At 46.1% G+C, this 23,348-nt stretch overlaps 1 protein-coding gene across 1 annotated transcript in view; it reads right to left on the bottom strand.

Moving 5' to 3' along the window:
- Window positions 1–23,348, bottom strand: part of SHB (SH2 domain containing adaptor protein B) — a 157,625-nt gene that overhangs the window by 90,696 nt on the left and 43,581 nt on the right. The window contains exon 2 of the mRNA XM_053371203.1: window positions 9,622–9,739. Coding sequence (XP_053227178.1) covers window positions 9,622–9,739 — 118 coding nt within the window. The remainder of the gene's footprint in view (window positions 1–9,621; window positions 9,740–23,348) is intronic.

Genomic DNA, 23,348 nt, shown 5'->3' with positions numbered 1-23,348 from the left:
ATGTTGTCGCTGAAGAAGTGTCCAGGGAAATATGAAATATTGACGCCGAGCCAATTCTCTCTCCCTCTCTCTGTCCGCACCATCCCTTGCCCTTTACTGGAGATGATGCAAAACTGCACTGCTAGTAAACCACCTGTGCAGGAGTAGGATTAAGGATTTTGCAAGAACTGAATCACCGCGGCTTGAAACATCCGTTGTTACCATAGTGCATGACATTACATGCCCAAACAAAGATGAGTTACAAAAGGAGCTGGCACTCAGACGCTTGCCTCAAGTAGACGCAGGATCATGGGAAGGCCAGGTCTTCAGCACTCCCAGGATATCTGGAATCTAGTTCTTGAAAGGAGCTGCTACAGCTGCTACAAACATTGTACGTGGGCAAACCACAAGGATGATGCTGTCAGTGCACTGAGCTGACCCCTTTGCCAGTAACATACGCTGTTAAATTGCTGGTCACATCAAAAGCGTTTAGATGATTCAGCTGTGAGATCAGGCACACTCCTTCATCTAATCCCCAGAGTTCAAATATACAGGGCTCTGGCCTTCTGATGGAGAAACAGGTTTGATATACCCACAGATGTGGTTGGATGTGTTTCCAGTTCAGGGCCACTGAGATGACTTGTGTCAGGGATTGGCTGGATGAGGAAGGTGCTTGCTGCCTACGCAAGAGCCATCCAAGGAGGACATAGAAGAAGAAGACCCTGGGTTGTGGTCGTGGGACACTGGGGAGCCGTCTGGGGAAAGGACAAGCTGGGAGGTGCTAGAAGCAGGTTTGAGCGATCAAGGTGAGGGTGGGCGGGCCAGAAGATAGAGGCCCTTACAGGACAGGGTTGGAGGCTGAGAGTCTGTCTCCATGTGAGCACAGACTCAAATAGAGAGGAGTCAGAGGTTGCGCCTGATACCCAGCAGCAGGGCACTCCCAGTCTTGCTGGCTCTCCTCCTCACCTGACGCTCCACTCATGGAGAGTCCTGCTGAGCAACGGGTCAGACAAGCCCAGAGGAGGAGACAACCCCCTAGCTGCAGTCTCCATCTGCTTGGAAGGGATCTAGAGTGAGAGGCTAGTGGGGACAGGTGGGGCCAGAGGTCAGTTTCAGCAAGGTCTCCAGCTAGATGAGCTGAGCCGGAGGAACTCCGCTGTGCTGTTACTTTCTGTGAATAAAAGCTAATTGCATATCATGTCTCAAGTTCTTTCCTGCCCTGTGGATGACCTGTGCTCGCCTGACAGCTCCTTGACACTTGTGCTTGGGCTCCAGCAAGTGAAGGCTTAGTTGTGAAACCTGTAGTTGAGCAGGTGTAGAGGTACAGCTCTGTTGACCAAGCAACGCCAGAGGGCCAGGCTCATAGAATATATACTGGGCCTAGCCAATCAAGAAGCTGCATACTGCTTGTCAGTTGCAAGGGTTGATGTTGCATAACCCATATCCCCTGTGCTCGAAGAGGGCACTGAGACCTGAAGAGGTAGATGTCAGGATTCCATCTCACCTGAGCCCTGGAGAATCTTCTTTGGGGGAAGAGGGGTGAGACCCCATGTAGAACCCCATGACCACGGATGATTTGGAGGAACCCACAGCAGTCCATAGGGAGACTCAAGAGCCCCATCTAGGGCAGCCCTCCTCCAAGTGCATCCTAATCCCAACCTTGATCCCCAATTCTTCCTCTTTGTTTCCTAGGCCTCGGGACCAATGGCATACCCAGTAGTAAGCCCAGGGTGGCTGAAGGAGTGTCCACCTGGCTACCAGAAAATTTTGTTGCCGGGAGTCTGCTCAGGAGAAAGGTAGACGAGGAACAGTTATCAAGTATATAGTTTTCTCAGTCTTTTCTGGAAGTTAACAGCTCACTTTTGAGCTCACTAGTGCATTCAGTCTAGCACACTTATCCTATCTCCAGAACTCCTTGGCTTCCTGGTCTAGCTCTCAAACCAGGTGCTGGTCATGAAAAACAACTCTCTAGACAGGCTAAGAGGAAGGAAAAAGTACTTTCCTTTCCCAGAAAGACTTCTTGCTGTGTGCTACGGCTCCAAACATAAAGAACAGGAAGCCACCACTATCAGGAAAGCAGTGTATTATTATTATTATTATTATTATTATTATTATTATTATTATTACTTTTCAGATTTATACATTTCACTGATTATCCAATCATTTTGACATTTCAAGACTTGACTTCCTTCCCTCGCTTTCTGCAGTTCCTTACATTTAATATCTTCTGCATATCCAAACTAACTTAATTTGTTCATTTATTCATCTACTTTAAATAGATACTCTTATGAAATGGCAGGCTATCCGACCAGGAAGTCCAGGCAGGCAGTGTAAGTAGCTACAAGGAATGGAGCAGGGCCAAGCCACAATTCCAAATCAAAAGTGAATCCATTTTGAATCACAACCAAGGAGGAAAAAGCCCACTCGTAGTTGGAGATTTTCAAGCTGCAACAAGATTAGGACCAAGAATGCTTTGAGTTCAGGCAAGCTGTAAGGTTAATGATTCAGGAATGAAGGAGACAGAAGCAAAATGGACTTCCTGCCTCTCCAACCATGACTGTCCCTAGCATTTCAGGAATAACAACAGGCCACAGTCTCCCTTGCTGAAAACTGTTGTGCACCAGGCTCTGAGCAGAAGCTAGTTGGACTTGAGCACAACAGTAACTAGAAAGTGAGCTATGTACTAGGAAGCCTACGATTAAAATCTTATCTCAGCCAAGAGATGGCCTTAGGGAAGCCACAAATCGTTCTCCCTGTCACCTCCGTCATTATGGAGATACAGTCATACCTCAGGTTACAGACGCTTCAGGTTGCGTTTTTTTGGGTTATGGACCGCAGAAACCCGGAAGTACCGGAACAGGTTACTTCTGGGTTTTGGCGGTTGCGCATGCGCAAAAGCGCTAAATCACGCTTTGCACATGCACAGAAGCACCGAATCGCAACCTGCGCTTGTGCAGATGCGTCGCTGCGGATTGTGGACGTGCATCCTGCACGGATCCTGTTCGCAACCCAAGCGTCCACTGTACTGACCTGCCTTACAGAGCTCCTGTAGGATTACCAAGATAATATATGTGACATGCTTTGTACACTCTAAAATGCAACATACAGTAAATGCTATGAGATACACAATAGATACAGAAACCCCTTCCCCTACCGCAGCAAAAATGAGAATCTTACAACACCCACACAGGGGAGAATCCAACAGTTCCAGAAGCTTTGCCATCTTAAAACTCTACAGCAGGCTTTCCAAAACTTGGGTCTCCAGCTGTTGCTGGACTACAACTCCCATCATCCCTAGCTAGCAAGACCAGTAGTCAGGGATGATGGGAACTGTAGTCCAAAAACAGCTGGCGACCCAGTTTGGGAAACCTGGGAGGCTTGGGTCGATCGCGGGCTCCTTTTCCTTTGTGTGGATAGCCCCGTCCTCCATCCGTGCATGACCTGCCCCTCTATAAAAAGGTCAACAAATTAGACCTGAACCCCAAAAAGTCTACATACCTCCTTAAAAAAAGCTCAAAACTTTGACCCGAACTCTAAAAAAGCTCAACAACTTTGACTTTCCTCTCTAAAAAAAGCTCAAAAACTTTGACCTGAACCCCCCCCCAAAAGGGGTAGATCACTGCCAGTTTTTTATTCTGTGAGTAGATCACAGTCTCTTGGGAGTTGGACGTCCCTGCACTAGAGGAAGCAGTGGGCTGACACACAGCCACTCACGCCACCAATTTCCCATTTCATTTATGGCTTCAACACAGCTTTGCAAACAGCAGCACTCGTGTTTTAAGTCCCGTTGATTATCAGAGGGGAAAGGCCCACGCAAACACATGCCCCTCCACTGTTCTCCACAGTACAACTTGTTTCAAAATCCTCTTGACTCTTTGATCCCCATGAGAAAGCCCTAGCAATGAGTTCATCTTCTTGTCTGCATTGGCTTGGAGTCAGAGGTGCCGATTCCCAAAATTCCAGAGTTAGTTTGCCTTAAAATTATGCCAAGTATTAAGAGATTATTTCAAAGCGAAAAGAAAATTAAAAGCACCGAGGGAATGAACACGTCCTGGCACAAGACTGTGCTACAAACCAGGAGGAGGAGGGAGGTATAACATATTGTGCTGGAAAAATCATTATGACTTGGCCTACTTACAATATTGAAATTCCAGACATACACAATCATGAATGTCAGGTTCTGCTCACTAATTCTGAAGAAGTGCAGATATGGATGAGGCAGCGGCTGCACCTTGGCCAGGCAAGCTCAGCCTGGGACATGTGAAAAGAGTAGGAAGTGGTGGGGATGTGTAAGAAAAGTCAGAGCAAGCCAGCAAGGTTTTGACTCATGGTTAGCCGCTAGTGCAATTTTCACCACATCCTAGGTAAAAGCACCAAATGACATTCCGCTTTCGGGTTTTATGGTAGAAAGGTGAGCCTCTCACTAAAAACTAATAATGAACTTCCCCGCAATGTTCCACATTAGCTATCTTCAACCTCTTTAAGATCTAGGGTGCACTTTTAAGCCAAACATGCATTTGGGGACCCATTTCTTAAATCTTTTGCTGTAGATTTGCATGGCCATAGTGCTCCCAATAGTGATGTATGGAAGTGAGAGCTGGACCGTAAAGAAGGCCTTCTTTTGAATTATGGTGCTGGAGGAGACTCTTGAGAGTCCCATAGACTGCAAGATCAAACCTATCCATTCTTACGGAAATCAGCCCTGAGTGCTCACTGGAAGGACAGATCCTGAAGCTGAGGCTCCAAGACTTTGGCCACCTCATGAGAAGAGAAGACTCCCTGGAAAAGACCCTGATGCTGGGAAAGATGGAGGGCACAAGGAGAAGGGGACGACAGAGGACAAGATGGTGGGACAGTGTTCTCGAAGCTACCAGCATGAGTTTGCCCAAACTGCGGGAGGCAGTGGAAGACAGGAGTGCCTGGCGTGCTCTGGTCCAGGGGGTCACGAAGAGTCGGACACGACTAAATGACAACAACAAAGTGCTCCTATTGTGACCTACCTTGGATCAGGTTGTGACCCATTAGTACTGGGTCCCGACCCACACTAGTACGTTTCCAGCTGACTAGTGCTTTCCAAGCTTTTCATGCTGGTGACACCAGGGCCGTTTTAAGCATATCCGGAGCCGTGGTGCAAAGATCCCTCCGACGCCTCACCCCCCCCCCATTTCCCAGAGTTGTTGACCTTTTCCCAAGCCTCTACGGGGATCACTCTCCTCCCACAGAAGCCTGGTAGGCAAGCTGCACGCCCGCCAGCCATATGGTTGACGGAGCGCAGCTGCTGGGCGTGCAGGAGGGAAAGGGGAAGCCACCGGCAAAGCCGTACAGCTCCCCCACTCGCTGGGGCGACCCTGAGAGGCTGGCGCCCTGGCACAATGCGCCAGTAAACAATGGGAAAGATGGCTCTGGGTGACACACTTTTTAGAAATGCATCACTTTGCAACACAGTAATTCAGATTTACTAGAAAACCGGAGGTTAAACTAACCCCTTTCCAGCCCCAGGAATAGCGCGGGGAGCATTCGTGCTGCATATTGCAGCCAACACGCTAACGTGTCGCGACGCACAGTTTGGAAAGCTCTGCACTAGTGGCTCACAACCTGAGGTCACAACAGGGGCACCACCACCACGCAGCTGAAGGCCAGCGGTCTGCATGATCTGTAAAGGAAGAATTCACAGGGAACATCAGACCTGCTCCCAAAGAACAGCCAAGCGCTTATTAATTTGTGGCTCTGCTAAGTAAGGAGAGCTCCAGTCTGCCTCCTGAATCTGATCCATTATTCCCACCTGCAAATCTGCCTTCAACAAGAGACATCAGCAGGAAATCTTGCTGGTTGGGAAGGGTTCCATTTCAGGAGGCAAGTTGGAGCGCTCCTCTCCAGCAGCTGTACAAGAAAGTCCTTGTCTGCTGCTCCACATGGCATCCTGGGATGTTTGCAAGCAATTACTGTGCTGTTCTCTGTAGCCCCACACAAAAGGAGGATGGGAAGAGTCTGGGAGGAGGGAATACTCCAACAAAGGGCTTTGCTCCATAGAGAAACAACCAAGGTTCCCCAGATGTTCTGTTCAAACACTCTCCACACCAATGAGAAATATCATGTCATGTCTACCCCAGGCCAACCATATTTTAAGTGTTTCATTAATAATAGACATGGTAATTTTACATCTGGACTTTTAGTGAGAGCATCATAAGTCTTCCCATTTCATGGATTCTATATCTCCCTGAAGGGCTGGAGGCAGATCCCATGACACGGCCTAAGCTAACATCCCATTGTTGGCGGGGCTTGAGAAATGCATTAGAAGAGTCTTCAAAGCGCCATATCCATTAAACTTTGCACCCCCGAGGGAAAAACTAAAAGCAAATCTGGAATAAAGTAAAGGGCATAAATTTAGCAAGAATAAGATTGCTGAACACATTTAGAGGCCTAGGGCCCAAGGAGAATTTTGCGCAGCCTTAACCAAAGATTAGCCGGCCATAATAAGACAAATGAAAAAATCAGTTTTATTGTTCTGCCCTGCTGTTCAACCCATTAAATAATCTTATCAAGGCTATTGCCTAAGTGCTGCTGTGACATAATTAAACAGCAGGCTATCTAGTTCTACAGAAATCAATAGAGACATTAACATTAATTTCTCTCTTTTATACACTGCTTTTGTACTTGCTTAAATATGCACAGTATTGCTTCAAGTGACAAAAAAAGTCTTGTTCATCCAAACGTTCATTTCTAACATTTCAATGGATAAAAATCTACAAGGTTTTTTTAGATAGCAGTCTCAAAATATTAGTTTGTTGCATACACATGCAACAGTTTTAATTTAATTACAGGGTTTGCATGTAAAACTGAGTAAGATAATATGTATCTCTGGTTTTTTTTAAAAAACTGCAAGTGGATATTTCTTATTCTGATGTGGCAGATTCATACAGAAAGTCACGGCCCCAATTAGTGACACTAAAGTTTACTCAGGAGGAAAGTGTTATGGTTCCGGACCAGACCCTGACCTGGTGGACTTAGAATGGGATAGTGTGCAAGTTTCTACAGCAGCCGTGTGTGTGCGCACGAGAGAGAACCGATTATTGTGCCACAGCACAGACATGAACCAGAAGCTCAGGCCACCTGAGCAGTCAACTACCTATTTGTTCATCCATGTGTTCAATTTATGTCCTGTTTCATCTCAAAGCTCTCAAAGACAGCATGCTCTGTCTCTGTCTTTCCCACATACACATATATACACTTAAGCAACATGAACCACACAGGCAGGGGGAAAAAGTATGCATGGGAGTCAGGAACAGAGAAATGGCAGGCTGGGAAAGAGGTAATCATACCACTACTTCTCACCCAATTCCCTCCCCATGAAGCAGATTCCCCCCCCCCTTTAAAAAGGGTTGTGGTGCTGCTATTTTTCTAGAAGAAAGAGCTCACCATGAACTTCTCCCTTGTTCTCTTGGAATGGCAATGGTGCCCACCTGAGAGGCGCCACAGCTGAGCTCTGGCTAAAAAAGAAGCTCTGGGTTGGGGCTCTCTTAAACACATTTGCCTATAATATGTAAAAGGTAAGCTAAAGGTAAAGAACCCCTGGAAGGTTAAGTCCAGTCAAAGGTGACTATGGGGTTGTGGTGGCTGCTCATCTCGCTTTCAGGCCAAGGGAGCCGGCGTTTGTCCACAGGCAGCTTTCCGGGTCATGTGGCCAGCATGACTAAACCACTTTTGGCACAATGGGACACTGTGACAGAAGCCAGAGCACAAGGAAACACGATTTACCTTCCTGCCACAGTGGTACCTGTTTATCTACTGGGACTGGTGTGCTTTCGAACTGCTAGGTTGGCAGGAGCTGGGACAGAGAAACGGGAGCTCACCCCATCACCAGGATTCAAACTGCCGACCTTCTGATCGGCAAGCCCAAGAGGCTCAGTGCTTTAGACCACTGCGCCACCCACATTCCGTATAATATGTAGTTAGCCACTGAGGAGAGAGCTCCGACCTCTCTGAGGAGCCACCTCATGTAGAATGGCCCTTTTCTTGATAATACAGCAGAGACTTGCCACAGAATATCTTTCAGGGGCAACAGTCCCTTACTGACTACAGAATGTGCTCCAAAGCTCTAAGATACACTGTAGTCCTCTAAGACAGGAGACGCTAACAGCTGGATTGTATGTAAGCTTTGTGACATTACAAGTTCTCCATCATGCATATCTACCCTTTGAGGAATATAAAAATGTTTCATCTTTGTAATCAGAGTGGAAACTGCAATCATTCATCGTATTGCTGGATATCCTTTGAGTTTGCTAGACAGCGTTATGCCTATACATTGAAGACTTGCAGAACCTTGAAAATAGATTGGCTGCGCAGCCAATTTACTCAAACCTCATAAAATGGCGATACATTTACATCTGTTGTTTTGTCTGACATGGCTGCTAATGTGCATCATAATTAGCAAGGCAATTCCTGTGCCTTTCCCTATATTCTGTTTACTATGGAACTCCTATTCAGAGAAATAAATTAGCATTCATGAAGAAAGAGAAGTTCAATCCATTAAGCGTTATTATCGGTACTGAATGAGAAATGCTGAATTAAGACAAACATCAAGAATCTATTCATACCATCTTTTTTAAAGGCCTCGAAGAGTGTATCCATTAAACAATTACACGGTAAAAATAATCAGAATAAATAACAATAATAACAACAAAATAAATACATAAAAATAAATACGTTTGTAAGGAAGAAAACCAAGGCACCAATGAGAGACATACACCAAAATGTTTCAGATTAACAATGAATCCATCCGAAACTGTTAAGTTTCCTTGAACCTGGAGACAGTTCCTTACATGAAACTAGCACTCCAATGCTGAACAGGTTTATTTGGAAGTTATGGAAATCTACAGAAGTCCTAGAGGCTCTAAATCTCATTTAATAAAGAGGCCCATTTGTGTAATTTACTGCAAGCAGTTTGAAACAAAACCCTGCTATAGAAACCTTCTCAGTGTGCACAATACATTAAACAGTAAGTGTTCTCATCTGAAATTAAATTCAAGGATCCAAAGCAAACTACCATCGAAAATCAGTAGGCTGTTTGCTTGTTTCAAGCTCATTGCCATGGGATCAATGTGCCACAAACAAACCCTAATGCAACTTCAGCCAAGCCAAACAACCTCTCAAAATCCTCAAGGAATCTACTGAGTGCCATATTCCACATTAGGATACTATTCCTCTAAATCAAGGCTGCTTACTTCCTTTAGAGGAAAACACATACACTATGCATGCAATGCCACACACGAAGAATGTTCACGTGACAATTTATTGCCTCTACAAAGATAAAGAAGGAACCCAATGCCAATCGCAGCTTTCTGGCAGGTTTCAATCCTGGACTGAGCCTTGAAATGGCAAGCAGACAGACTGCAAATGGCGTTTTGAGCCTGTGGAGCACCATCCAGTTCTGGAAAAGGAAGGGAAGTACATGCGGGGAAGCCAAAAGCACTGGTTAAAGAAGTCTGCTGGCTTACGTCAGCAAGGCTCGGCAATTCTATGCATAAATAGTGCGGTCAGCCTGAGTGCCGCTCTCAGGTAAATGACCAAGAGTGAAAAAGCAGCAGCACTGGATGAAACGTCACACCCATAACACGGCATATGCCACTCTATATACATCCTTACCTGTCATGATCCTCTGGGCTTCATACGGTTCCATGTAGCCAGTGTTTTCTCCTTTGCCTGTCTTGCTGCCCTCGCTTTTGGCATCAAATGGGTCTGAGTAGTCATCGGCTATTAGGACCTGGAAAAAAATAAAATAAGGACACTCTTAACCAGAGGAACTTCCCAATCACTGGACACATTGCCAATTTCCACAGCTCTAAAATCACAAGGGCTAACCTCCAGGATAAAAGGTAAAGGGACCCTGACCATTAGGTCCAGTCGTGACCGACTCTGGGGTTGCGGTGCTCATCTCGCTTTATTGGCCGAGGGAGCCGGCGTACAGCTTCCGGGTCATGTGGCCAGCATGACTAAGCCACTTCTGGCGAACCAGAGCAGCGCATGTCTACCTTCCCGCTGGAGTGGTACCTATTTATCTACTTGCACTTTGACGTGCTTTTGAATTGCTAGGTTGGCAGGAGCAAGGACTGAGCAATGGGAGCTCGCCCCGTCGCAGGGATTCGAACCGCCGACCTTCTGATCGGCAAGTCCTAGGCTCTAAGGTTTAACCCACAGCACCACCTGCGTCCCTTAACCTCCAGGATACTGGTACCCATTTTCTTCTGACAAACTCTGTAAAAGAAAGGCCTGGTTAAGTAAGGAAAGGTATTTACACTGTTCTTACTCAGGATCTTCATTCGCATCCACCTAGTCACGCTATGACCTTGCAATGCCCCTCAGGTTCTTGCACATCTGACATGTTTGGACCAGCTTACAGCCATGCATGAAATAAGCAAATCGGTGCTAGATAATATATGTTCACGGCAGAAGCAATAACTCCACACACATACCCCTTTGGTCCTATGTCGGAGACACAGAGATAGAGGCTGAGAGCAAGGGAAAAATAGTGTCCCCCTCTGAAATCTGCTGCTGCTGCCGCACAACGGGATACTGGCAAGCTGTTGCAGGGAATGTTATTGCCCCATTTTATCTGTTCACATTGCCCGCATATCAGCATGTACACCAGGAGATCAGTCCCCACTGTATATACTTTGGGAGGGAGGGATCAGCTTGGAGTTGTATTGACTAAAAATAAGCGCATTAAAATTGCAGCCCCTAAATATCAGAATGCTTTGCCTATTGACACAAGGCAACGGTGCTCTTAAGACTACTGCCGAGAAGGAAAAATGTTTTCATTCCAGCTTGCATTTGGCTGATATTTCTTTTCCTGGCTTTATTTCCTGTCCTATTTTTATCTTTGCTTAATCAAATCAGATCTCACTCATTGAAAAGTGCTAACTCAAGTTTAGTTTTACTGCATTTATTGTATTTTACTGGGTCTGGGTGTGAGAGACAGACAGCTTATACCAGAAAAGTTTACACCACAATGAGTTCGTTTGTCTCAAGGAGCCACAAAACTCTGCTGCTTCAACAGGTATTTTTTCCCTATATTTCAGTTCATTGCTATAGCACTTTGTAAACTACCCTACAGGGTCCCCTCTTCTCTTTCAAAACATTTGTACTTATTTCAGTAGTACAATCCAATGCAAGTTTATTCAGAAGGAAGCGCTACCTCGGTTCAATGGGATTTACTCTAAGAGCAGTGGAAATAGGATTGTGCTTTAAGGCTAACCCCACTTACCTGGGAATAAGCCCCAATCAATTCAATACGACTGACTGCTGAATAGACACGGTTAAGATTGCACTGCAGGGTCAACTTAGATGGCCGGTTAAATGTCAATACATTTCGTACGCAACACGCAACCAATACGACTTACTTGGAACACTGCACACCTTGCAGGTCTAGTTAGGGAAGACATGACACACAACTCTGTAGCATATTTCAAATGTTTACTTAAGCATAATCCAGCACTTTGCGCTCAAGAATTTGCAGAACTCTGTACCAGGATCACGTGCTATGTGTCTACTCTCTGACACATCCATTACCAAGACACACAGACAAACACACAGAGCTGGAAAAATCCCAGATGTAGTTGAAGCAGACGCCTAAGAATTTTGATTCTGGAGCTTGATTCTGAAGGTTTGTCAGAGCAGTGGTGTTTTCAAACATGTTTCGGTTTTAGCATGTGACACCTCCCTACAAAAAGTGGGGAAAGCAAAATACATGGGAATCCTCACTTACGCTGGGGTTCTGTTACTGACCACTACGTGCATCAGTGGGGCATGCGTAAGTCCCTTCTGGTTTGGTCCACCCCTACCCCACCCCCTTTGGGTGCTAAAACTAACGTGAGTGTCAGCGTTAGCATGTGTGCTGGTCATGCGCAAGTGGGGAGTTGCCTGTAATGCAACCAATTAAAACAGGAACTATCTGAGCATGTTGGCTGCATTCGTCAGTGAAAGGTAGGAGCATTTTTACCAGCCAATGGGTTAGATTTGTTCTGCATATATTTTGAAGCATTATCACAGAAAAGCCATTTAATTTTAAATCCATTCATAAATGGATATGCTCCAATTCAGCTAAGTCTAGTCTAGGTAGTAAGTGTTCCATTCAACGGTCTATACAACTGACTATTCCTATGAGCTGTCTTTCAAGACTTTTCAGAAGTTAACCTAGGACCGTGGTTTTCAAACGGTGCTCTAGACATGGTTCCTTGGAAGATTATCTGGGATTCCCTAGTAAGAATATCAGTAATGTCTAATAAATTCCTTGACAGTGTACCTCATGCAATGCACAGCCCCAGAAGAGTTCTGGGCCCATTCTGGGGGCCTGCTCAAGTCCCACAGGGTGACAGCCGGTGCTAAACAGGCCTAGCCAATGTTCCCCATGAACTGGTACACAATATGTCTGAGAGTCTTCTGTGATGCACAGAGATTCTGTCGTAGATGTTCAGCGGTTCCTCAGCAAATATGAAATGGGCTTTCCAGAGAGAGAGAGAAAGTTTGGAGAACACTGACTTGGGAAACCCAGTTCTGACAGCAAGCCTCTTTCTCCTAGTAAGATGACAAATCGCAATGCATTGGGGAGTAGAGGGACAAAAAAAAAAAATCAAGGCATGGCTACAGCTGTTCTAGATGAGACCTTTGTCTGATCAAGCAAGACAGTTTCAAACACCCTTATGTACTTAAAGAGCCCCTGCCAACTCCTCCCGATTGTTACGGGATGACAATCCCAGAGTAATTATTGCTTCATCTTCAGTTTTTTTGGGGGGGGGGGTTATTTTGGACCACTCAAGTGTAAGCCAACTCTGTCCATCATTTGAGGCGCAATTTATGGTTGCATTCAAGGGCGTCATTAAATGTAAATGGCTAAAAATGACATGTGCAGAATGGAAGGAGGGGGGAGGTGTCTCCCACCCCTCCCCAAATAACTGTAATGAGTGGCTTGTTATTGCAGCTCTAATGGTGTGTGTGTGAGAGAGAGAGAGAGAGAATTGCTCCATATCTTCTGTCTAATGTGGGGCCAGGCTGTAATCAGCACCCCTGTCAGAGCAGTGTCAGAGGCTGGGGGTGCTTAGCTCAAAGACAACAGTGTGCATCAGGCAGGAGTAATTTCTCCTCGTAACAAGGGCAGGTTTTATCTCCAAAAGCCCTGCAGCTGAAACCTCATCCATTTACTTCCCTGATGATGACTTGTCAGCTGCTGATAGATACGTATCTTGGGCGCCCCGCTGTTCCCCCCGATATGGGGGCTGACGCTGTAATAGTTGCCTCTTTGGAAAAAATAACCGCACTAAAATGACATGAGATTTGGCAGCGGAGGCAGCCCGGGGGGTGGGTGGGGGGGTCGGAGGCAGTGGTGGGGAGAGAGAGAGAGAGAGAGAGAGAGAGAGAGAGAGAGAGAGCGCCTAAGGTGGATAATGTATTTTTATTTGATATTTCGCCTTTCCCATTTGGCCCCCCCAAAACACAAGGGAGTAAATTAAACATATAAAAACCTGTCAAACAGAGTAATGTCAAACGCTGGTTTTGTTTAAGTGCATCTGTAACGTGTTCCAGACTGAACACAGCACAAGGCACAGGGATAGTGATGCATTCTATAGGAAAGGAAACATTTGTAAAAAAACACCCCCCCCCCAAAAAAAAACCCCAAACGTTTTCACTACTAGAAACTCTTACCAGATGGGTTTTTGTTAGGGCTTAAGTCAAGGTTGAAATGTCTCATCACCTGTCGCAAGTGAAGGACAGCCTCCAGTGAATTGGGCAGGGAAGATTTTTAAGTGGAAAACCCGATGGGCAGAGTTAGAGGCTGGCAATTAACAAAAAACGTATGCTCTGGGAACTTATTTGACCTCTTTGCTAGGGGGCTGGAAAAGTGCCAGAGTTGTGATGTGTGAGGGTCATGCATGCAGGGTCTCCACAAAGCTTGAATGGCCCACTTGAGTCATAGCAGAGGCCACTAGAGAAGGGAAGGAGGTTTGTACTGGGGGCTGTATGTGCTCTACACGGATGCAGGTGGCGCTGTGGTTTAAACCACTGAGCCTCTTGGGCTTGCTCATCAGAAGGTTGGCGGTTCGAATCCCCACGATGGAGTGAGTTTCCGTTGCTCTGTCCCAGCTCCTGCCAACCTAGCATTTCGAAAGCACGCCAGTGCAAGTAGATAAAGAGGTACCACCGCGGTGGGAAGGTAAACAGCGTTTCTGTGCGCTCTGGATTCAATCACGGTGTCCCCTTGCGCCAGAAGCGGTTTAGTCATGTTGACCACATGACCCAGAAAGCTGTTTGTGGACAAACGCCATATCCTTCGGCCTGATAGCGAGATGAACGCCGCAACCCCATAGTCGCCTTTGACTGGACTTAACCATCCAGGGGTCCTTTACCTTTACCTTTTACGTATGTGCACTGCTCTCCATGCGCCCCTATGGAGAAAGCAAGGCCCCTTCCTGCTTAAAGTGCACTGATACTCATCAGTGATTGCAATGCTATTTATTTCAGCATCTATCTCACCTATCCAAGCATGCTTCAATGCAGATTGTCTGCCTTTAAAATGTTTTTTTAAAAGAATATCGCTTGAAGGAATTTTTCTTCCATTGTTTCGTGTGGTTTTTTTTAAAAAGTAGCAAGGCTATTCTCTTTGGATCTGGGCAGAGGGTGTGGTGGTCACAGATGCTAGCCAATCAGTGCTGTATACAGCCAACTTTTCTGCTGCAAAGTGGCAGAAGCAGTACTTTCAAGTTCGTTCTCAGGAAAAGAAATTGTTCATCTGACTACAGCACAGCACAGAAGCGCAACTGCCAAAACTGCAGGTTTACATTCCACCTCAGATAACTCTTGTTATGAATCAATTAAATTAAAAATGGTTGTAAGTCAATTACTGCTTACAGCTCACAATGTTACTGCAAATATAAATGTTATGCAAATGATGTTGAAGACAGCGAGCAACTCTTCTTGGCTTTAATCCTAGAATCCCAGAGCGAGCCCAAGCAGTTACAAATTTTGCTTTAAAACGAAATTAAGCAAAATTAATAGCAACTATAAACCACAGAATCTGTTGCCGGGGATGGTGATAGTGAAGGGATGGGTGGTGCCTGCTCTTAAAAAAATGTTTGTGCTTGGAAAGGAAGGAAGAAAACATGCACATATACGTGATATGTGGCATAGGGGACGGGGAGATAAAGCTTTCAAACCTGCTTCTGCTACCAGATGATACCATCAAGCAATTAACACAACCTACCAGAGGGCATATTTTGTTTTCATGGAATATTTGATCATATCTGACTGTGGTCAAGTAATAAGCTGCCAATTGACCGGTCAATTGACAGTATTTGACTGGTCAATTGACCGGTGGAGTCCCAGCCCTAGCACAAAATCAATTAGAGGCCTTGCGATTTGTGGGAATCATAGATCCATGCAACCGGATCTCTTCTTCAGACTCACAAATTAGCAAGGTTTCCAAGCCCAGCAAAGCAACAAAGCCAGCCCAGATCTATGCTGCAAACACTGTATACACGGTCTATCTCTAACTAGAGGAATGATTAGACGGCCGGGGTGATAGGTGGTTCTGAAAAACTATCCGTCATAAATTCCAAAATCGATATCTGAAATAAATCAAGGGCTTTAGCTCTCGTAAACACGGAGAGCTGCAGAAAAATCAGCTAATCCGGTACCTGGACAAACACGGCAACCTGGTTTATTTCAAAAGCAGACACATCCCTAAATTCTAATTAAGATTAGATATACAACTCGTGGGCTGTCAAAAGAGCCTCCAGCTGCCCATGATGCTATTTCAGTTTAAATTACAATTTGGCATTTTTTAGTCTAGATAAAGCAGCTGGCCTGTGCTGACACATGGTTTCTTTTATCCCTGCTGACAGGGTCTTTTTTTAAGTTTAGAGTATTTCAGGGTTTGTTTAGTTTTGTTTTGTGTGTGGCTGAGCTTCAACGCTGCATTTTTATTTTAGTCCCCCCCCCCTTCCTGAAGTAACATCCTAGATCTGAAGTGAGACCAAAAAGGCCCTTCTGGTCCAGCACTCATCGCCAACAACAGGTGACCAGATGTCCCTGAGAAACATTTTATCCCTAGCACCTGGAATTCAGAAATGTAAATGCACCAGAAACTAAAATGCTACTGTCACTAGACTGTTGTCTAGAAATGGCTGGCCAGTCACTTTTGATATTCAACCGCTACCCATCTGTATCCAAGGTCAGTTCAAAGTGAAGGTTTGTAAAATCCTAAAGGGGTCAGGAGGACACGAGTGGTGCTGTGGGTTAAACCACAGAGCCTAGGACTTGCCGATCAGAAGGTCGGCGGTTTGAATCCCCGTGATGGGGTGAGCTCCCGTTGCTCGGTCCCTGCTCCTGCCAACCTAGCAGTTCGAAAGCACATCAAAGTGCAAGTAGATAAATAGGTACCGCTCCGGCGGGAAGGTCAACGGCGTTTCCATGCGCTGCTCTGGTTCACCAGAAGCGGCTTAGTCATGCTGGCCACATGACCCGGAAGCTGTACGCCGGCTCCCTCGGCCAATAAAGCGAGATGAGCGCCGCAACCCCAGAGTCAGTCACGACTAGACCTAATGGTCAGGGGTCCCTTTACCTTTAAAGGGATCAGGACCAGGGCCCCAACAATCAGCCTTCTTGCTCCATTTCCCCCTTCCTTCTGAAATGTGGCAGACATAATGCTAAACTATGGTTTAACACGGGACGCGGGAGCAGGGTCTTTTCAGCTGCCGCACCTTCATTGTGGAATGCCATAGTGAGCTTCAGATGCGCGTGCTCCTCTTCCCTCATTTCCTTCTGGCATGTCTGAGAAGAGTTCAGAAGCCTTCGCTTCCACGAACCATAGCTTGCTGTGCCATCTGAACCCAACAAACCTACATAATCTTAAAAGCAGCTTGTTAAAACGAGTCAACTTCAAACCACAGCTTAAGAAGCCGGCTTGTTTCAACATAGGACAGTTAAGATTAACCGCAGTTTAGGGTTCTGACAACACAACAAACTGCGGTTTATTTAAAATGGTTGTGGAGGCTTCCTGCCTCTTCCGTGTCATTATGCCAGGGGAGAAAGGGATCATGTGTGACTAAGGTTCTTTGCAACTCATCCGTGTAGTGTTAAACCAGCAACTTGGCCCTCCAGCTGTTTTGGGACCACAACTCCCATCATCCCTAGCTAACAGGACCAGTGGTCAGGGATGATGGGAACTGTAGTTCCAAAACAGTTGGAGGGCCGAGTCTGGGAATGCCTGTGTTAAACCATAGGTAAAGGTAAAGGGACCCCTGACCATTAGGGCCAGTCGTGGCCGACTCTGGGGTTGCGGTGCTCATCTCGCTTTATTGGCCGAGGGAGCCGGCGTACAGCTTCCGGGTCATGTGGCCAGCATGACTGAGCCGCTTTTGGTGAACCAGAGCAGTGCACGGAAACGCCGTTTACCTTCCCGCCGGAGCGGTACCTATTTATCTACTTGCACTTTGACGTGCTTTCGAACTGCTAGGTTGGCAGGAGCAGGGACCGAGCAACTGGAGCTCACCCCATCACGGGGATTCGAACCACCGACCTTCTGATCGGCAAGTCCTAGGCTCTCTGGTTTAACCCACAGCGCCACCCGTGTCCCGTGTTAAACCATAGTTCAGCATTATGTCTGAACTCTGCCTCTGTAGCAGTGGCCAGACTGTGAAACACTGTGGCTTATGGATTCCTTTTGCCCTGTATTTTACGGTTTTCTGCTGCCAAGACTTTTTGTTGTTCAGGCAAGCATTTGATTTGCCTTCTGTCTGACGGTTTTCAGCCTCCTGGGTATATTGTTCTCTCTCTGTTGTGGTTTAGTTTTAAGCAAATTTCAAGTATATATCCATATATCTATCTAGCACTGCTTTTATTATATTGCAAAACAACTTAAGCATTCAGTTGGAACAGAAAGATGGGATATAATTCCCGTAAACACTCAAACGGACAGGAAGAAGCAACCTGAATATTCAAATGTTGCCTTTACGCATTACTTGAGCATCCAAGCGAGACCTGGACACCACTGGGCAAGTGGGACAGGACAGAGGTTTATAAAAGAATGCAAAATGGAGAGAGGGAATTTCACCCCTAAGACCTGGGGTCATCCACTGAAACTGAATGAGAGAACAACCTACTTCCTCACACAGCACATGATTAATGCATGGGATTCGCTGTTACAGGATGTAGTGACAGTAGCTTAGATGACTTTTAAGAAGGACTTTGTTGTTGTCGTTTAGTTGTGTCCGACTCTTCGTGACCCCATGGACCAGAGAACGCCAGGCACTCCTGTCTTCCACTGCCTCCCGCAGTTTGGTCAAACTCATGCTGGTAGCTTCAAGAACACTATCCAACCATCTCGCCCTCTGTCGCCCCCTTCTCCTTGTGCCCTCCATCTTTCCCAACATCAGGGTCTTCTCCAGGGAGTCTTCTCTTCTCATGAGGTGGCCAAAGTACTGGAGCCTCAGCTTCACAATCTGTCCTTCCAGTGAGCACTCAGGGCTGATTTCCTGAAGAATGGAGAGGTTTGATCTTCTTGCAGTCCATGGGACTCTCAAGAGTCTCCTCCAGCACCAGAATTCAAAAGCATTAAGAAGGACTAGACAAATTCATTGGGGTGGGGGAACATATCAGTGGCATCCTCCAGTCATGATGGCTCTATGCCAGCGGTTCTCAACCTGTGGGTCCCCAGATGTTGTTGGACTACAACTCCCATCATCCCTGTCCACTGGTCCTGCTGGCTAGGAATGATGGGAGTTGTAGTTCAACAACATCTGGGGACCTACAGGTTGAGAAACACTACTCTATGCAGTGCCTAAGGTTTCAGAGGCAGGATGCTAGGAAACAAGACAAGGTGAAGACCAGGGAGGATAAAAATCAACGTTTTTTTTTAAAAAAGTATTTTTTTTAAAAAAAATTAAATTGGATTTTTAAAATAAAATACTTTTGGAAGAAAAATCTTTCTAAAGATAGTTTTCTATTTAAGTTACATTATACATTACATTTCTATTTAAGTTATACATTACATTTCTATTTAAGTTACATTATAGTATTGAAGTGAGAGCTGGACCATAAAGAAGGCTGATCGCCAAAGAATTGATGCTTTTGAATTCTGGTGCTGGAGGAGACTCTTGAGAGTCCCACGGACTGCAAGAAGATCAAACCTCTCCATTCTGAAGGAAATCAGCCCTGAGTGCTCTGGTCCATGGGGTCACGAAGAGTCGGACACGACTAAACGACTAAACAAGAACAACAACAATAGTCCAAAGGCTATTCATCAGGAAATAAGGATTTGTTTAAGTTTTTCACGTGTGCAAAAACTCAGTCTAAGTTTATACACACACACACACACACATGTATGTATATGTTTAACCACATCAGTTAACAAACATGGATACATATGCTATAATGTTACTGTTTTAGTTAAATAAATTGTTAAATTTTTTTTTACTTTATTTTAATATAGTGCACCTCTGAAAATTTATTATTCCAAAAAACAAAACCTTCATCTGCTTGTAAATATGAAGATGATACCAGCAAGAATGAGTCTTTCTGTGAAAAAACGATTTAAATCAAGTCTTACTGACTAGTGATTTAAATCTGTCTGATTTAAAATCAAATCCACCCTGGACTGAAGACTACTACTGCCTTTCGCGTTCTACTTGGGGGACTCCCAGACACATCTGTTTTTGCAATAGTGGGAGAAAGGATGCTGTGCGAAATGAATCTCTGGTTTGCTACAGCAGCTCTTTTCATATGTTCATAGTGTACATAAGGGTCCCACTGGTTATAAACATCCCCATCAGTGCAAAAGGCATGTTAATGAATTTGATTGCACACTTGAAATTCGCAACACTTTTTCTAAAAAACGGGGGAGAGAGAATCCGTCTCGTCAAGGTTTCTTTACACTCCTGTGAAAACACAAGAGGGAAGGCGGGTGGGATGGGGAGACAGAGCGAAAAGAGGAAATCAATGCCTAATTGTTTTGTAGTCAATAATGAGGCATTTGGGTTCCTAGAAAAGGAAGACTGAAGAGCGAAAGAGTAGCCCTCTGCAAGAAAATGTGCCGGGAAGCAGATCTACAATCGCTAAGGGGTTTTAGCTGGAGGTTTATTGCCGTTCTAAAAAGTTCCCTTGCTCGGGTGTGCAACTGAGCCACTCTGCATCCAATTAGAAACTTTTACAAACATGAAAACCCATCACACGTACGTAAAAACTCAGAGGGCTTTTTTTGTGGCAGGGGAGAGATTTCTACGGTGTCACTGATCTGGCAAAGAGCAACATGTCACATAGAGGAGGGAGGAAGGTTGTTTTCTGCTGCTCCAGAGAAGCGGACACGGAGCAATGGATCCAAACTGCAGGAAAGAAGATTCCACCTAAACATTAGGAAGAACTTCCTGACAGTAAGAGCTGTTTGACAGTGGAATTTGCTGCCAAGGAGTGTGGTGGAGTCTCCTTCTTTGGAGGTCTTTAAGCAGAGGCCTGACAACCATATGTCAGGAGTGCTCTGATGGTGTTTCCTGCTTGGCAGGGGGTTGGACTCGATGACCCTTGTGGTCTCTTCCAACTCTATGATTCTATAACTTTTGTGGAGGTTTTTGTTTGGCATGGGCCTCAAAAAAACAACAAGTCAACCCAGCTGCCACAAATTGGGGCACTTCAGACTGCTTTTTAAGCGACTCCCGTAACATGCCTTTGGCTATGGCAACACTTCCCCAGGGAAGTGACTTTTTGATGGGTGACTTTGTGCTGTGCCACGGAAAAGAACTGGGGAAAGAGTCCGTCCTCTTCAGGAAAGCCTCAAGCATGCTGGGTTCTCTTCCCATGGTAAGCAAGACAGAAGCACTTTGGCGGTTCGAGCCCCACGTTGGGCAAAAGATTCCCCCATCACAGGGGGGTTGGACTAGATCAGGGTTTTCCAAACCTGGGTCATGAGCTGTTTTTGGACTACAGCTCCCATCATCCCTGACCACAGGGCTGCTACCTAGGTATCAGGTGGTGGTGTGGTTGCTCGAGAGCAAACAGGCAAGACTCCGACCTGTCTTTTCCAAGCTTTTTTTTGGTGCCTGGGCCATATGCCTGCATGGTGGCGATAGATGTTATGAGGAAACACACGGATCCCAATACAACGCTGTTGGGGGTAAGTTGATGGGGTGGTGGTGCAGTGGTCTTTGCAGATCAAAATTCGTGGTGGGGTGGGATGCTTCAACTTTCTCCCCCACTAATTCCCCAGCCGCCTTTCAATCATGTTTTCTCCTGCTGAAGGGAATCAGAAGTATGCCTTGCTGGGGTCCTTGATAGAGGAACATTTGCAGAAGAGAATTAGCACTGGACGCGGGTGGTGCTGTGGGTTAAACCACAGAGCCTGGGACTTGCCGATCAGAAGGTCAGCAGTTCAAATCCCCGCGACGGGGTGAGCTCCCATTGCTCGGTCCCTGCTCCTGCCAACCTAGCAGTTCGAAAGCACGTCAAAGTGCTAGTAGATAAATAGGTACCGCTCCGGCGGGAAGGTAAACAGCGTTTTCGTACGCTGCTCTGGTTCTCCAGAAGCGGCTTAGTCATTCTGGCCACATGACCTGGAAGCTGTACGACAGCTCCCTCGGCCAACAAAGCGAGATGAGCACCGCAACCCCAGAGTCGGCCATGACTGGACCTAATGGTCAGGGGTCCCTTTACCTTTTCCTTTATTTATAGTGAAGAGCGTCGCAAGTTCATGTCTGGCTCAGTCGCTAGCAGAATCTGGGAGTGGCCGGTCCTTGTACCTCCCCCAGCATAACAGTCGTGTGAGCCCCATCCTTCTACGCCGAAACCCACTGTGCAGAGTGGGCTCTGGCAAAGGGGTACTTCACTCCCCTCCGCTTTGCTCAGGATCTGTGTTGATGCTCTCCCTAGCATCTCCTTGTCCCTGCACATCCTCCCCACTGGAGGCGGGGCTTTCCTCCTTGCCAGAGGATGAACTGCTTCACAAGATCTTCGGAGGTTCCCTATAACACAACTGCCCTTCCACCTCTCGCCTCTGAGCTGATGGCAGTTCCCTGACACTAGGGATGATGGGAGTTGTAGTCCAACAACAGCTCGTGACCCTAGTGAACAGATATCCCATAACCACATCTCCCTCCATCCCTGCCCACTGGCCACAATACCTGGGGCTAATGGGAGTTGCAGGGGGCAACAGCACAGAGAGAGTTAGACAAGGCTGGAGAAAGAGAGAGAGAGAGAGAGAGAGAGAGAATGCAGGCACACTTTTAAACTACTGCTTGATCCAAATTTGGTGAAGCCAGACGAAATTGCGACCCCTAGATCAAGCCGGTTCCAACCCTTTGGAAATTTTAAATAAATAAATAAAATACCTTGTTTCCTTTTAAATAACGTTAACATCTATTATAATTTCGGGGGCTTGCAATGAATCCATTTCACAATTCTAGTTCCAGTCCTGCCATCTTTCCCTTGAGACGTTTTAGCAGTTTTTAAATACTTAAAACAGCAATATATTAAGCTGAAATACGCAGGAAGTCTTGCTCAAAGTGCGAAGTTTTCACCCAAAATAGACGTGGGGAGAAAAAAACCCCAGAGGCGAAGAGATTTACACTTACAAGTTTCTAGAGTGCCTAGTTTTTTCTGGTTGCTGCTAAATTCATAGTACGTACTTCAGAAAGGGTGCAGCACAGGGTCAGTACTATTCACTTCACAGAGAGCAAATCTGCAAGTTAGCTTCTTAATGAGGGAGCACATGCATTAAGGTAAAGGTAAAACACCCCTGGATGGTTAAGTCCAGTCAAAGACCACTATAGGGTTGCAGCGCTCATCTCGCTTTCAGGCCGAGGGAGCCAGAGTTTGTCCACAGACAGTTTTCAGGGTCATGTGGCCAGCATGACTAAACCGCTTCTGGCACAATGGGACACTGTGACAAATCCAGAGCACACAGAAACGCCGTTTACCTTTTCGCCACAGTGGTACCTATTTATCTACTTATTTGTTTATCTACTTGCACTTTGACATGCTTTCAAACTGTTAGGTTGGCAGGAGCTGGGACAGAGCAACGGGAGCTCACCCCGTCGTGGGGATTTGAGCCGCCGACCTTCTGATTGGCAAACCCAAGGGGCTCAGTGGTTTAGACCACAGTGCCACCCACATGGCTGCATTAGTTCTGTGCTGAAGGGGTCCGACGCCCTGTTGTTACCACACGTTGCTCCCACTGCTGCTCATCCCCGTCCCCAGTCCATTACTTCTCCCCCTATATCCTGGTAGTGGTCACTTTCTCTTGAACAAGTGGGTGAACACTTTTTTCCTGCTGCTGTCAACCAAAGCAAACGGGAAGGAATCAGCACTGGTGAGGAAGGGCAGCAGCTGTAGACTAG

The sequence above is a fragment of the Podarcis raffonei genome, chromosome 17, assembly GCF_027172205.1.
Source record: "Podarcis raffonei isolate rPodRaf1 chromosome 17, rPodRaf1.pri, whole genome shotgun sequence".
Classification (NCBI taxonomy): Eukaryota; Metazoa; Chordata; class Lepidosauria; order Squamata; family Lacertidae; genus Podarcis; species Podarcis raffonei.
Note: the sequence above shows the minus strand (reverse complement) of the source record. Positions and strands in the feature narration are given on the sequence as shown.